Genomic DNA, 13,946 nt, shown 5'->3' on the forward strand with positions numbered 1-13,946 from the left:
CTTAACAACTGAAGAAAGTACCGCAAAGGGTTTTCAGCCTTCCCAGTCCAGAATTTTAAAAAAATTTTAAATCTGGGAAGCTCGTATTTTTGCAAAGCTCCTGGTCTCCAATTTCGTAGCGTTTCCAGTAGTTTTATTGTCGTGTTTCTGTCCGTTTCGTTTCTGTACGAGAGAGTTTAAGAATTTCCCGCAGTTTTAAATATCCCAAAAGTAAATTTTATAGTGTTTATCTCTTAAAAAGAGTTCGAAAAAACCGTCAGTTCTTCCCACCTTATTTTTTTGATCTGCTGCCAATTAACTTTCTGAATTTCTTTCTGACAAATCATACATTTTCTATGCCAATCATTCAGGTCGAATGGTTCAATCGGATTTGAACGAAGTACAGACTTGATAGAAAAAGATTTTAACAGTTTGAAAAATTTGAAAATTAAAAGTTTGGTCAAATCAACCCATCTTAATTTTGAAAATTCAAAATTCACACTGTTATTTAAAAAAAATTTCGGAACCCCACTTTGGTTTTTCAAAAATTTGTAAAACAATTTGATAAAACTCTTTGTTTCTATCATTAACTGTCGGTGTGTCTCATTTTTTTGTTTGTAGAACATGTTAAAATGGGTTGATTACAAATTTTCGTTTTGATTTCAGGTAAAACTTCGAAATTTGAAACACAAGTTAAGGGTCAGCTCCCTGCTCTTGATTTTATCACGCGTAATTCCCATCGGATTCTTTTTCCAGATGTGAAGTGCTTCTGATATCAGTTGCTTAATTTTAGTGCTAACCTGGTCTACAAGCTCCTATCATTTCAATTCTGCGCTCTTACCCTCTCTTCCATATTGCCTTTGGTTAAGTATTTATTTCTGTCGCTGTGTGGTTTGCGATGAATTTTACTTAATTTGGGAAGATGGCAGCTATAATAGAAAAAACACAGAGTTGAAATGAGACAGACGCACTGGTAATGTTAGGCAAGTTGTTACTTGTGAAAAAAAAACAGACAACGATCAAACAGTCACTTGAAAATTTTTTTTTTTCAGTTTGATTGAAACAAAGTTTTTTTTTCAGTCCAGTTGAGCACAGACGTAGACCTTCTTTTATTTAAGGCAGCTTTTCGAGATCAAGATTGCTTGAAACCTCCAATATTTTTCAATGCAGAGTACCTTGTTTAACTGTGCTTTGTTTTGACCTGTCATTTATTGTTTCCTGGTAACATTGGTTCAATTTCCACTCAAAATTGATTTAGAAGGGGAAAGTTTGCTTGGTAATTAAGGAAATAGTCTTTCATTTTTTGGGGTGGGGGCGGGGGGTGGGGGAGAGAGTTAGTTTACTTGGATCATGTGTGTCTGTGTGTTAGAGATAGGGAGGGTAAGGGGTTCTTTGTTCATTATCTAGGGGGAGGGGTTCTTATCTTACGTGAAAACAATTTATTTTAAGTTAAGTTGTGATAACAAAAACTACACTAAAGTAATTCAGTGGTACGAAATCATCAAAAGTTTTCATCCCAACCTGCATAATAAGGTATGAATGGCAATAAACAGATGACATTGACTACAAAGTAAACAACTGCAAAAAACCTGTCAACAACGCGGGCTAAATAGCCCCATTGCTCCAACATTTCTTTCGTGTTTTCAGATATTTCACTTTTATCCAATGGTGAAGTGTGAATCATTTCCAGGCGCGTCACAAACGAATCTAGAATGTTCTCAAAAGTGGAAGCAGATTCCGGGAGCAAATGATGTTGTTGGTGGTGATTATTCTGATAATTGCAGGTACAAGTGCTGTTGGAAGCACAGTTCAGGGCGGGGCGGTGATTTGGCGAGTGTTTCGGCATGGCTTCGCATTTGGAGTTTGGACCCGGGATCGGTCCGGGATTCGAACATGTAACCGGACCGGGAATCGAGCTGGATTCATGTTCACTATCAATCACGTTGTAATATACTGTGTTTCGATGGTGTGTGTGGTTGTTGTTTGTAACATTATTGCAGTTAGTGATGCAGTTTTGCGTGAAATTACTGCTGGCAAGCCGAGAACCAACTCGGTTTCTGGAGCAATGCACGTGATTCAATTCAATTATCGGGTCATCGTCTCTGATCACGTGATTACACACATGTTCGCCTGTGTGACTCTCAAAACTCTTGTTCACGTTTTTGGGAATGAACACTTGCGAGATATCCTGATAGTCAGAGTACTTGTTGTTGATACACGAGCTCGGAGGATTGTTCCGAGCGTTGCGTGGGTAACGAAGATGGAAGTTGTGCGCTCTCTGTTTTGGCCCTCCGCCGACTAAGAGCCAGGGTCCGATGAAGCGAATGATTCGCATTACTCTCCGGGAAGGTTTGTTAGCATATAGATATGAGGCACTTTCGGATCCTTAAAAACAGAATTAATCATAAAGTGAGCATGTCGGAAGTATCCGCAGAATATCTAAAAAAAAAAATTTGACTCGATCTATTGTTTTATTTATTTGACAATTGACTCGCTAAATTATTGTTGGTGTCAGGGGTGGATCTAGGATTTTCTCGAGGGGGGGGGGGGGGGTTTAAATTTTTTTTAGGTCGACCGGAATGATTTTTCCAGCTCTCTCTAAGCCTGGGTTAGTCCCTGTTTTGGCCAAATTTTCTGCGCCGCAGGCAAAATTTTGAAAAAATAGTCAGAAAAAGGCGTTTTTAGGCACTTTTTGGAAAATGTTGACCAAAAAATCGCGTTTTTTCTGCGCCCCCTCCTCAAAATTAGTAAGTATATATTGGCGCCAAAGGCGCCTGTAGAATAATTTTAGGGTCGGTCGGCCAGAAAAGCATTTCTTAAAAAGTACCAAAGGGGGAACCCTTTGGGTCGAGTCCCTGAGGAGGAGGGGGGGGGGGGGGGGGGGCTTCCGCACCCCCCCCCCTAAATCCGCCCCTGGTTGGTTTCAACATAAATTTTTCCAGTCTTAGGCCAAAATTTGTCGCATTTTAAAAAATCGAACACGACAAATTTCAAACAAAATATTTTCAAAAATTGATTTTGAACGGATGTTGTAAAAAGAAAGTAGTAATGGACTTTTTTCCACTTTCCATCCCAAGTTTAATTTTCATATTCGAACAAAACTGCTCGCATCAAAGCAATAATTGAATGTTGCGACTGCTTTTTAAGGTCTCTGGAGAAGTCTGCGCGATCTAGAAAATTACTGAGATAAAGTAAAATTTTAAAAAAAACTCATTTTTAGTTTGATACTTTGAGGTTTTTTGAAAATAAAACCCCATACGCTATGTAGAGTACAGAGTGATTTATCGCGCATTTTAAAGTAGCAAGACTGTTCTTATATCAGGGCAGAAAATTATTGAGATAAAGAAAAATTTAAAAAAAAAAACTCATTTTTAGTTTGTAACTTTGAGGTTTTTTGAAAATAAAACCCCATACGCTATGTAGAGTACAGAGTGATTTATCGCGCATTTTAAAGTAACAAGACTGTTCGTATATCAGGGCAAAGCCCTGATTGTCCCGCCTGCCTCTTAATCCATATGGAATATTTTTCTGGGATAGGGGTGGATCTAGGAAAAACGGGCCAAAAATGCGTTGGAAAATTCCTACCAAAAAATTACGTTTTTTTTCTGCGCCGCCTCCCTGAAAATTCTTTAATGCTGCCATAGAGCAAGAAAAGTTTTTGTATATATTCATATGTTCATTAATCAATGAAGGTGATCTAAGCTTCTAATATGTGGAAGCATTTTTAAAGATCAAAAAATTTTTCTGAAAAAACTTAAGAATAGGATTCAGCATAATTTATTAAAAATTCAGCGGAACTTTCAAGGATTCTTTTTTTCTACCAGCATTTTTTTTGTCTTTTTTACGCAAAAGTTCTTACCGGAATCTTGACCAGATAAAAAATAATGAAATCAAAGATTGGAAGACTAAAATGTCAGGAAAAATTTGAAACGATTAATATCAATTACATCCCTAATCTTTTTTTTCTCAATGCCATCAATACCATCGAAGCTGAATTATTTGAATATAAATTAATTTTGAATTAACCGCGGAAACTAAAAAGACTTCAGATTGTGCTCCAAAACGCCATGGCGCATATTTTGTATTTAGATATAACTTCGCCGCTAATATATTATATAAATGATTAAATTTTAAAAACTTTTAAAAACGTCGTATTAACTCAGATTACAGAAATGCAAGCGATTTGTAGCACCGCTGTTATTTTTCCTTGAAAAAATTAAATAAACGATATTTTTTAAGCAAACGATTCACACCTGGCTTTTAGCAAAACTACTCAGAAAAACGCTTATTTTGATCAATTTGTTGAGTTCTGCAATGCACGAAGGCCACAATCATTATATAAATTGCCATTAAAAACCTGATTTTTTTTGGTAACCTACATTGCAAAGAAATTACTCAAAACAAAACGACACTGCTCGTATAAGGGCGAAAGTCTTCATTTCATGTTCGTTCGCCACTTTGAGTTCAGTTTTCGATAAAATCTTGTATTTAATTCAAAAACATTTAAATTTTAAATCAATCTTCATTTTTTGAAATTCTTACCCCCCCCCCACGATATGTAAAATACAAAGCGATGTAACTACCTAACATTGAATTGATTAGTCCAAAAAGCTTGCTTCAAGTCTTTTCAAACAATTTCTGAGCGGGATTAACTCTCTAATTTATATTAATAAAACAAATGTATCCAAAATTCATCCTATTGGCAATTTTCAAAACCCCATAATTTTCAACTCCCCAAAAACATAATAAGTAAAATATCTTTTTGAATTTGAGCTCATGGCAGGCGTAAAAAAAATAAAAATAATTGGATTGAAATGAAATTTTGTCTGAAGCAAATATCTTATTGTTAAACGTCGGAACAATTACTTCGCCTCATGATAATGTGATTTCTCTAGCTCGTTCTTCCCTAATGTAAATGTACCATGGCGCCTTTGGGGACTTTAAAATTGTTTCCAAGCACTGGTCAGCTAAAAACTGATGTCTTATTTCGGCACCTAACAATAGTTTTCAAGTCCATAATGGATAAGAATTTGACCATTCAGCCGTCAAACAATGGCATTATCATTCAAGCTCATCATGGCTGTATGATTCGTTGACTGTATTGTATGTCTTTGATCTTTGAGACTTGTTTTTATCAGACAAAGCAGCAAAATTGAATTGTCCTTTTATCAGAACAAGTTCAGCTTAGAAACAGAATTTCCCTTTTTTCTTTGATCTTTATCAATCGGAAATATTCAAACTAAAGTTCACTTTTATGTTTTATCAGCAGTGAAATCTGGACTTAAAATTTCAGCCTCTCAATTAGAAGGTTGATTCGGTGGAGTTTTTTTGTATTCAATCCAACCGAGTAACTTGGCCATTTGCTCTGGTAAAAATGCAACATGGAAAAAAGTAGTCGACAAAATTCAACAAAAGAAAAGTTCGCCCTACTAAAGTCAAAATTTGACAAGGTGTATTTTGGAATATTTGGATAACTTGAATGGGAATTGAGTATGATTAAAATAGCGGGAAAGTTATAAACAAAACAATCCTTTTTTCCATTCGTTGCAGGAGACAGAATTCAGTGTGCCGTGGGTTAAATTGAATCAAGTTGAAAAGATTTCAGCCGGGGGCGATCGAAGACCTTCACTTTACTCGGGGGACATGTCTAGATGAGGAATTAAATTAGTTCCGATTTCTGGTTTAGGAGATCTATGAAGCAGAAGGCTAAGCGGAGATACCATCTGCACATTGATATATTGCTCTCGATATGGTCCTTGTGATGTAGATGTGAAAAACACGGAAGGTAATATGTTCAATTTTTTTCCGTTCACTTCTGCTGGCAACAGCGCTACCGCCGTCGCCGTCGCGTCCAGAGTATCATCAAAGTAGAAGCCGTCTGGATCAATATCATACTTAGCAATCATTACCCAATTTTGAATTTTGATTATCCACCCTTCCCAGTGCCCGCATACTTCGGCTTTCGTGAGTCCCAAAACAACACAACATTCAGTGGGTTCTTCCTTCCCACCTTCTTTTCTGATGTTCGCGCCTTGGTTTAAATGTGAAAAACACGGAACGTAACATGTGCAAGGTGTAAGTTAACTGTATCATTCAAATCCTTCAAGTTTACTGCACTCAATGTTTCAGTGTGCTCCAGACGAGGTAGAGGTTACAAGGTCTGCTGGCAGGTCTCCAGGCAGAACCAAAGACTTAATATAGTTGAATAGACTTGAACCTATGTCATGAGGACAACCACAAGCTCGACGGTGTTTTCTACTAAACGCTGAAAGGCATTATAACATACCTGCGTTCAGGTAAAATCATTATTTAGGCGAACATCTGCAAATTTTGGTAAAAATTTATGAAGGTTATGCAACAATCCCATGCATAATTTCAATTGTTTTCTGGGCTTGGGAAACTTTAAATCTTCGATAGCCAGTGTTTTTCTAATAAACGGCGTTATTCCGTTTTACCGGTCTTGAATCTCAGCCATTTGTATTCGTTTTTTGCAAACTCGCATTTCCGTGGTTTCAGGGTGGCGTTGTCGACATCCAGTTTCATAAGTAATTTTTCTACTACTACAAAGTGTTTTCTTCCTTTTAATACGATTGAAATGTCATTACTGAATGCGTTTGCCTGTGCAAACTCCTTTAGCAAGGTGTCAATAACTTTTTCAAGTCTTGCAGGCATTGTTGTAAGTCAGTGGAAACCGTTCTTAAAACGGCACGTTCCCGTCGATTTTCCCCCCATAAATGAAAACTTGCACTGTTTGCTTGTTTTCTGGTGTAATGCTACTTGTCCCTACGCATATGTGAATTCCAATATAGTGGAGTATACTTCACCCGCCTTTCGTTCCGCATTTATTTTGTTGATTCCGACAAATATTTAATCAAAGTTTGGCATTTGGTACTAACTCTTATATACCTGTTTTTGTAACTCCCTTTATTCCTATGGCAGCTTCATATTTTCGTTCTCTTTTACTGTAAATACAAGCGGTGAAACAAAACTCTTAAGCGAACATTGTTGTGATTTAACCACACAACCTTCCGCAATTAAGCGGGTTTTTTCCCTGTGCTTTTTCCTGAAGGCTGATAGGATCTCTGTGCCCTTTTGTCTTATAGGTTTTAAGGATTCGAAACACTCAGCCTTTAAATTTGCGTTCGGGCTTTTTCCTATTCTTGAAAATAGTTTAGGAAACAAAATTTTGTCTGTCATTGTTCTAGTCCATCTGCACTTGTTCTAGTTCATTGTTCTCGTCACTGCTTACTTCCCCTGTGAATCCCATTCCTCTTCCCTTCTGTACCAACTCCAGTCCCAGGGTACTCAATAGGTTCCGCTCCAGGATCGACTGGTGGTTCCGCACTATTTTAGACACTTTTGCTTGTGTCACCCATCCATTCAATGCAATTGTCACGGCTGCTTCTCCTAAGACTTGGTTTCTTTTGTTGTTTAAATCTAAAAATCTACTAGTTTCGGTTGTAGCTTTAAGTTGGTTTTAATGAGTTTAGCTTTCAGGCCAGTCATGTTGAATACCGTGACCAGGCACCCGCTGTCAAATCAGAAACTCAGCTTCTTTCTTGATACTTTCGCTTATATTCTGGCGTTTGGGATCTTCAAACCCACTGCATTCTTTTTCATGATAGACTTCACTATATACTCATCAGACCCTGATGTTGTGGAAATCTCCTCATCCACCTCTTGATGATGGTTGACCCACCCTAATTGCTCCTCCTGCATGCTGTTGCTACCGATACTGTGGGTGCTTTGGTTTTGCCTGGTTCTCGTCACGGACCACACCTACTCGACCCCTTCCTTCCGTGTTCTGTTTTATGGCACGCGTTACATGTTACGCTTCTCGCGAGATGATACGCAATATGTTCCAATGAAGAGTTTGGGACGTCATAATTGTCACATTTCTGGTTTCCTGCTGTAATCGACCGCGTTGTGTTTCCTCTATCTCCGCGCTCCCGGTTTCGGAATTATCTGGCTCTTCTCCTGATATTGTTTACGGGTTCCGGCTTAATGGTCATGTGTGTCTCTGATGCTGGCGGCTTCACCGAGTTTGACTTGTAGGCACGCTCTCTCCTCTCATATGACAATCAGTCCGACATACTTCTTCGGGTGAATTTTTTGATCATGATATTGCTTGCTGAAAATTCGATTCTGGCAAATACATATTTAAAAAATCTCTGATGTTTTCAGACTTCAACGGCATCAGTGAAGTCGCATCGTCCCGCCAATGCGCTTAGTTCGGCGTGGAACTTCTCAAAGGAATCGTGCTCCCGTTGCTTTCTGCCATAAAACAATCCTCGTTCATGCGTCACAGTCGGCTCTCGCTTTAAAATATTTTTTTAATTTTGTCGAGTTCTTACGGTTCTTACACTTACCCCCGGTTTGCGCGCCTTGAAAATTCGTTGCCTTCGTTTTCTATACAAAGATACAAGTTCAACTTGAAATTCCCCTCCGATTCAATAGGATTTTTTCCGTTCACTTCTGCTGTCAACAGCGCTACCGCCGTCGCCGTCGCGTCCAGAGTATCATCAAAGTAGAAACCGTCTGGATCAATATCATACTTAGCAATCATTACCCAATTTTGATTTTTGCTTATCCAACCTTCCCAGTATGCGGGCGGCTTCGGCTTTCGTGCGTCCCAAAACAACACAATATTCAGTGGGTTCTTTCTTCCCACCTTCTTTTCTGCTGGCCGCGCCTTGATTTATATGTGAAAAACACGGAAAGTAATATGTTCAAGTTGTAAGCTAACTGTATCATTCAAATATTTCAAGCTTAGTGCACTCCTTGTTTCAGTGTGCACCTGACGAGATAGAGGTCACAAAGTCAGCTGGTAGGTCTGCAGACAGAGCCAAAGACTTTACATAATTGAATGGACTTGCCCCTATGTAACTTTTATTGATGTTCGATTAATGACACCCGATGGAAAGAAGCAAATTAGTTATCTGAATCCGATGATACTTTAAAAATTTTATAAGGATGGCTCGCCTCAAATTAAACATTTTTCTATCTGATTTCAGAACATTAAGGTTAAAATTACTTTTAGGAACCAACAAAGTGAGCCTGATTAACCTAGCTTTTATAATGCATAATCACGGGCACACTCAACCAATGGGAAATTGTCGTCTTCTTCAATCAAATGGTAACATCTTTTAAAGCAACCAGTTTTTAAGGCATCCATTGATTTTAAAGCATCCTTATAAGTTTAAGGACTTTTTGGGCGACTGAACTCCTACACTACATTTGGTCAAACCCAAAACAGCAAAAGTTGAAGGAGGCTAGTCGGGAAAAGCAATTTAATCTTTCAACCTGTAAAAAAAACACCTCAACCCCTTACCCCCTCCCCAAGACTCGAATCAAAAAATTGTACTTTGGGTGATATGAAATATAGGAATGGACTCAAAATTAACTCACCCTGTAAGTTGAGCACAAGCACAGAAAGCCAGAGGGAGAGACAGACTAGAAACATGGAGAAGAGACAGTATTTGCTGGCTATGGGCGTCTGGAGCGAGTTGGCGGGGATGTATTCTGAGATGACCAGCATGTTGAGGGAGAGTGCCAGGAACACAGTGATTGCCAGGGAAATTTTCTCACCACTCTCCGGCGGCAGAAGAAATACTGAACAAAAAAAACAACTTTGCCATGAAGCAGAGGGAAAACAAAAGGCCTACTAAATAAAATAAGACTTGTCGGCAGCTGGGCAAGTATCACAGAAGGTTCCGACGACAAATAGTTTTGCGAAAAAAAATCAAAAATCAATCCTACAAAGCAAAAAATTTAGCCCGGGGTTTTTGCGAGACGGACAAAAAGTTTTTGGAAAACTTTATAACATATCAATTTAGGGATTCAATATTATATATCACTCGGCTCAAATTCATAATTTGTTGTAAAAAATGATTTTGCAAGAAAAAACACCTTAAATACAAAATCCTCTCCACTTAGTGGTTGGAACAAAAACAAAAAATTGCTATCTAATTTTTCTTAGTAAAAAGTAAGACGACCGCTCCTCACCTAACTGAGCCATAAAGCTGATAAGAATCATAGGGATGATCAGGTTCCGATTGTAGAAGGCAAGTCGTCGCTTTAGCACAATAGTGTAATGGATCTCCGAGTACTGTTGGTCGGAACCTTCGTACTGGAGTATTTTAGACACACAACTCGTACTCATTAATTCCCACTCCGAATTGTCTATATACGAAGTGCTGTCCATGTTTGTCGACAAATTCTTCATAAGAATTGTAGCCGCCGACTGACTCCACGAGCCGACAACTATGACACACGTTTGCACGTCGAATGGGAAGTTCTCGATCTCAATCAAACAAGTCGTCTCGTACTTTTGAGGCGTGTCCAGTCTTATTTCGCCCGTGCTTTTGACAGTCGCGGGAATAATGTTTTCACGCATGTAATAATTCGAGTTCTCGCCAACTTGGTTGAACACAACAATGTCAGGAAGCCATAAGTTTTCACGCATCAGTGTTATTTTACTGATGTTTCCGAAGTCATCGGGGTCCCACGTTAAGTATTCGTCCTTCCAAATCCACACTTCGAAGAAGAAGGCTTTTAGTTTCTGCTCTTTCGAATCCAAATAAATTACCTAAGCAAACTTGAGCAACAGATGATTGGTAATCAAATCACCAAAAAGAGCACCAATTAATAGATAATGATCTCAAAAAAATGGCCTCTAAGGTTTGTCAGAAAACAATAAATTAGGACAAAAGTTACAAAAAAATACCGATTGTCTAAGAAAAGAGAACAGTCAACAGCATAGCATGTCACAAACAAATTTTGAAATTTTTCCTTTTCAATTTTTTGCCGTTCTCTTGAGTGGGGTTGATTTTTGAGTGTGAAATGAATCGTCATTTTCAAAATGGTTAGAATCAGAGGCGGTATTATTTTTATGACATCCATTTTAGGCCGACCAACTTTAAAACTTTTCTACAGACGCTTTTGGCGCTAATATATACTAATTTTGAAGGCGAGCGCGTGCAGAAACAACAACATTTTTTGGTCAACATTTTCCAAAAAGTGCCCAAAAACTTTTTTCAAAAATTTGCCGGCGATGCAAAATTTTTAATCAACATAGGGTCTTTACAGGCCTCAAAAATTCAATTTCGCTCAGAAAAATTCGCTAATTGTTGAAAATTATTGTGAGAAATGTTTTTAAAAAAGAAAAATTGAAATTCTGCGAACCGCAAAAGATCAATATTTGAAATATTGGCCTTTCTAAGGGTAATCCCTAATGTCTAACCGCAAGTTGGTTGTTAATAGGCTGATCAAATCAACATTTTTCTGGTCTCCAGAATCATAATCTTTTGAGTAAAATTGGGAGTTAAGTTGCTTGGGTTGTTTTCTTTTAAATGCAGACCAATATCTGGAAAAAATTCAGAGTGGGATTCCAAGTGGGTTTACGAGCAGACGTGCTACGTACGCGTTCTCCTGAATGCGCTTTTGATTCTTGTTCATAACTTATTAAAAATCTCATTTATTATGCTAAAAGCAGAGCACGAACTATTATCCCGCATGCAAAAACATTCCGAATTGAAACCAAGCAACCTAATTGGTTTATACGACTCAAGCATGAACAATTGATATTGACAGTCCAACATTTTCAGTTTATCAAAGTGTTTTTTATCAAATCTGCTGGAAACAAATTATTGCGCGAACGAATCATTCAAGGTTTTGTCCTGATATACGAGCAGAACTGTAATTACGAAAGTTTCATAGGTATCCAATGTCTCAAAATAGTTTAATTCATTCTTTCGACCAGCATAACTTCAAAAAAGTCCAACGAAACTTTCAGAAAATTTTGACAATTAAAAAATAATGCAATTTTGCCATGAACCAAAACATTTGCTCGTATGCTCATACACCAATTTTTCTGATAATGAAATAGCAACTGTTTTAAAAATATTCTATACAAGCAAAGCGGGATCTAGAATATTTTCGATTGAATGGTGGTGGCAGTTGTTTTTCCAAACAAGAACTCGAACAACTTGCCAAACTTTTTTTGGTTTACCGAATTAAGTTTCTCAATCTCAAAAACACTTTGCGGACCCTATTTTGTCAGCAAGTTCTGCATAGCAGGAAAATGTTTTAAGAACACGGCAGAAAAACTTGCCGTTTTTGGGGGCACGTTTTAATAGGTTTGGACCATTGCGTCATTTTTTGATACGCTTTTTTTTTGTATGGCGATCAATTTATTGTGCTCATCTGCGATAAAAAAGACTGCTCGTAACAGCTTAAAACGATATGAATTATCCGACTGCCACCGGAGTTGTTTCCAGTTTGTCTGCTGCCTGCTTGGTAAACCAAAATTAGATAAAATTTAAAAAGTATATATAGTTTGATCATTATGAAAAAACCCGGGTTGACCATCCCACAAAAAATCCCTTTTTTCTACAACTGCTTAAGATTTTCAGAGAATTTTCAATAACTTACAATATTCATGTTCTTAGATGCACGCAATGAAGTTCACGGAGAACAACCGATTAAAATGGATTTTCACGGCCTGTCTGAATAAAACTCTAAAATAATCGCTTATAATGGAAAAACAAGACGGTGTTTCTTAACAACTGGATTAACAAAAGCATTGAACAGCCAATTTCAAAGGTCTTTGGCTAAAAAATTAACGAAATAATTTAAAAAAAAAAGTTTTTTTTTTACTTTTATAAAACAACCAAATGACTTGCCTAAATTCAGATTGGAACGCAAAAATTCGCTGCTTACGTGTGTTATAAAAACAGAATCGATTGCGCGCTAATTATCCCAAGTTGACCAAACAAGTAATTTTAAAACCTCTATAAGCTTACGAATGCTTAGTCAAAAATCAAAAATTGACTCAAAAACTACCCCAAGTATAAATAATCCATAAATAAGTCTAAGTAATCCGTATCAATATTGTCGATTATTAAGAGTTTTAATAAATTATAATGAACTATAATGAATTATGTTTTTTGAGGAAGAGCTTGGAAAATACTTTTTGAGCAGAAAGTCCAAAAACTTTTCAATATAGATTCAAAACTTGGCTTGTAAAGATTGTTGTATTGGTTTTTACTTGTTTTTGTTACGATTTGTTTCTTGTTGTTTTATTTTTTGGAGTATCTCTCCCGCCCAAAACCACACACTTACCCCCACCAAAATTGCTTTCTCCACCTACCAAAACCCTCCCTCACACTTACCCCTGCTCACATTCCCACATTTACCACCCCTCATACACCATCACCACCTGCAAGCTTTTAAGTGCCTCCTAACTAGCATAAAAACTATAATCAAACTATAATCCACTGAAAGCATTGTAATCGATTTAGGTTCATGGAAAATAATGGAGGATTGCGTGGTCTAAAAAGGTAATTACAACCGATTATAATGGCAACAGTGTGAAAACGAAAAATATTATGACCAGTCCTTACCCATGGAATTTCGTTGTTGGCAGCTACTTTTTCCCAAAAACATCGCAAATTATAACAAATTTCCAGAAATTGCAAAAGACTATGAATGTGTAATCAGGGATAAAAATCAATATTGAAAAAATGTTTAATAAAATTGATGCAGCTAAAAATTCACACAATGTGGTTATAAGGTTTGTATTTGGAGAAAAATATTTCGAAAAAAAAACTTCAAAATTTTGCCCATAAATCTCCTAGTTATACATAATTAATTATTCGAATTATTTTGGATACAAAAAAAGTCAACTTTGAGATATCAAGTCCTATAGCGAACGTATTTTACGAGAAGTTTAGATATACATTTACAACAATTCTAGTTTTTAGCAAAAACACTAGCTCTAAAGAGTGTCCGTTATTGCACTCTGTAAAAAACGAGAGTTTATAATTAGCTCTTGTTTTCCAATTTTTGTAGAACAAGCCTCAGTTTTGTAGCATTTCTACAGCCTAATTTGTTAGAAAATTGTAAGATTTGCATAACAAAAGTTCTTAGAGAGCTGTTTTTGATCAACTCGAGTATGTAATAACCCC

General features: G+C 37.2%; 1 protein-coding gene across 5 annotated transcripts in view; it reads right to left on the reverse strand.

The window, feature by feature from the left end:
- Nucleotides 1-1,446: 1,446 nt before the first annotated feature.
- The window catches only part of LOC134850919 (acetylcholine receptor non-alpha chain-like), a 26,520-nt gene continuing 14,020 nt past the window's right edge, over nt 1,447-13,946 (reverse strand). For all 5 annotated transcript variants that reach the window (XM_063866762.1, XM_063866745.1, XM_063866736.1 and 2 more), the window contains 3 exons: nt 9,985-10,567; nt 9,388-9,591; nt 1,447-2,364 (listed from right to left, as the gene is read on the reverse strand). In XM_063866762.1, the coding sequence (XP_063722832.1) occupies nt 1,481-2,364; nt 9,388-9,591; nt 9,985-10,567 (1,671 nt within the window). In that variant the 3' untranslated portion in view covers nt 1,447-1,480. The remainder of the gene's footprint in view (nt 2,365-9,387; nt 9,592-9,984; nt 10,568-13,946) is intronic.

Source organism: Symsagittifera roscoffensis, chromosome 1, assembly GCF_963678635.1.
Source record: "Symsagittifera roscoffensis chromosome 1, txSymRosc1.1, whole genome shotgun sequence".
NCBI lineage: Eukaryota > Metazoa > Xenacoelomorpha > Acoela > Convolutidae > Symsagittifera > Symsagittifera roscoffensis.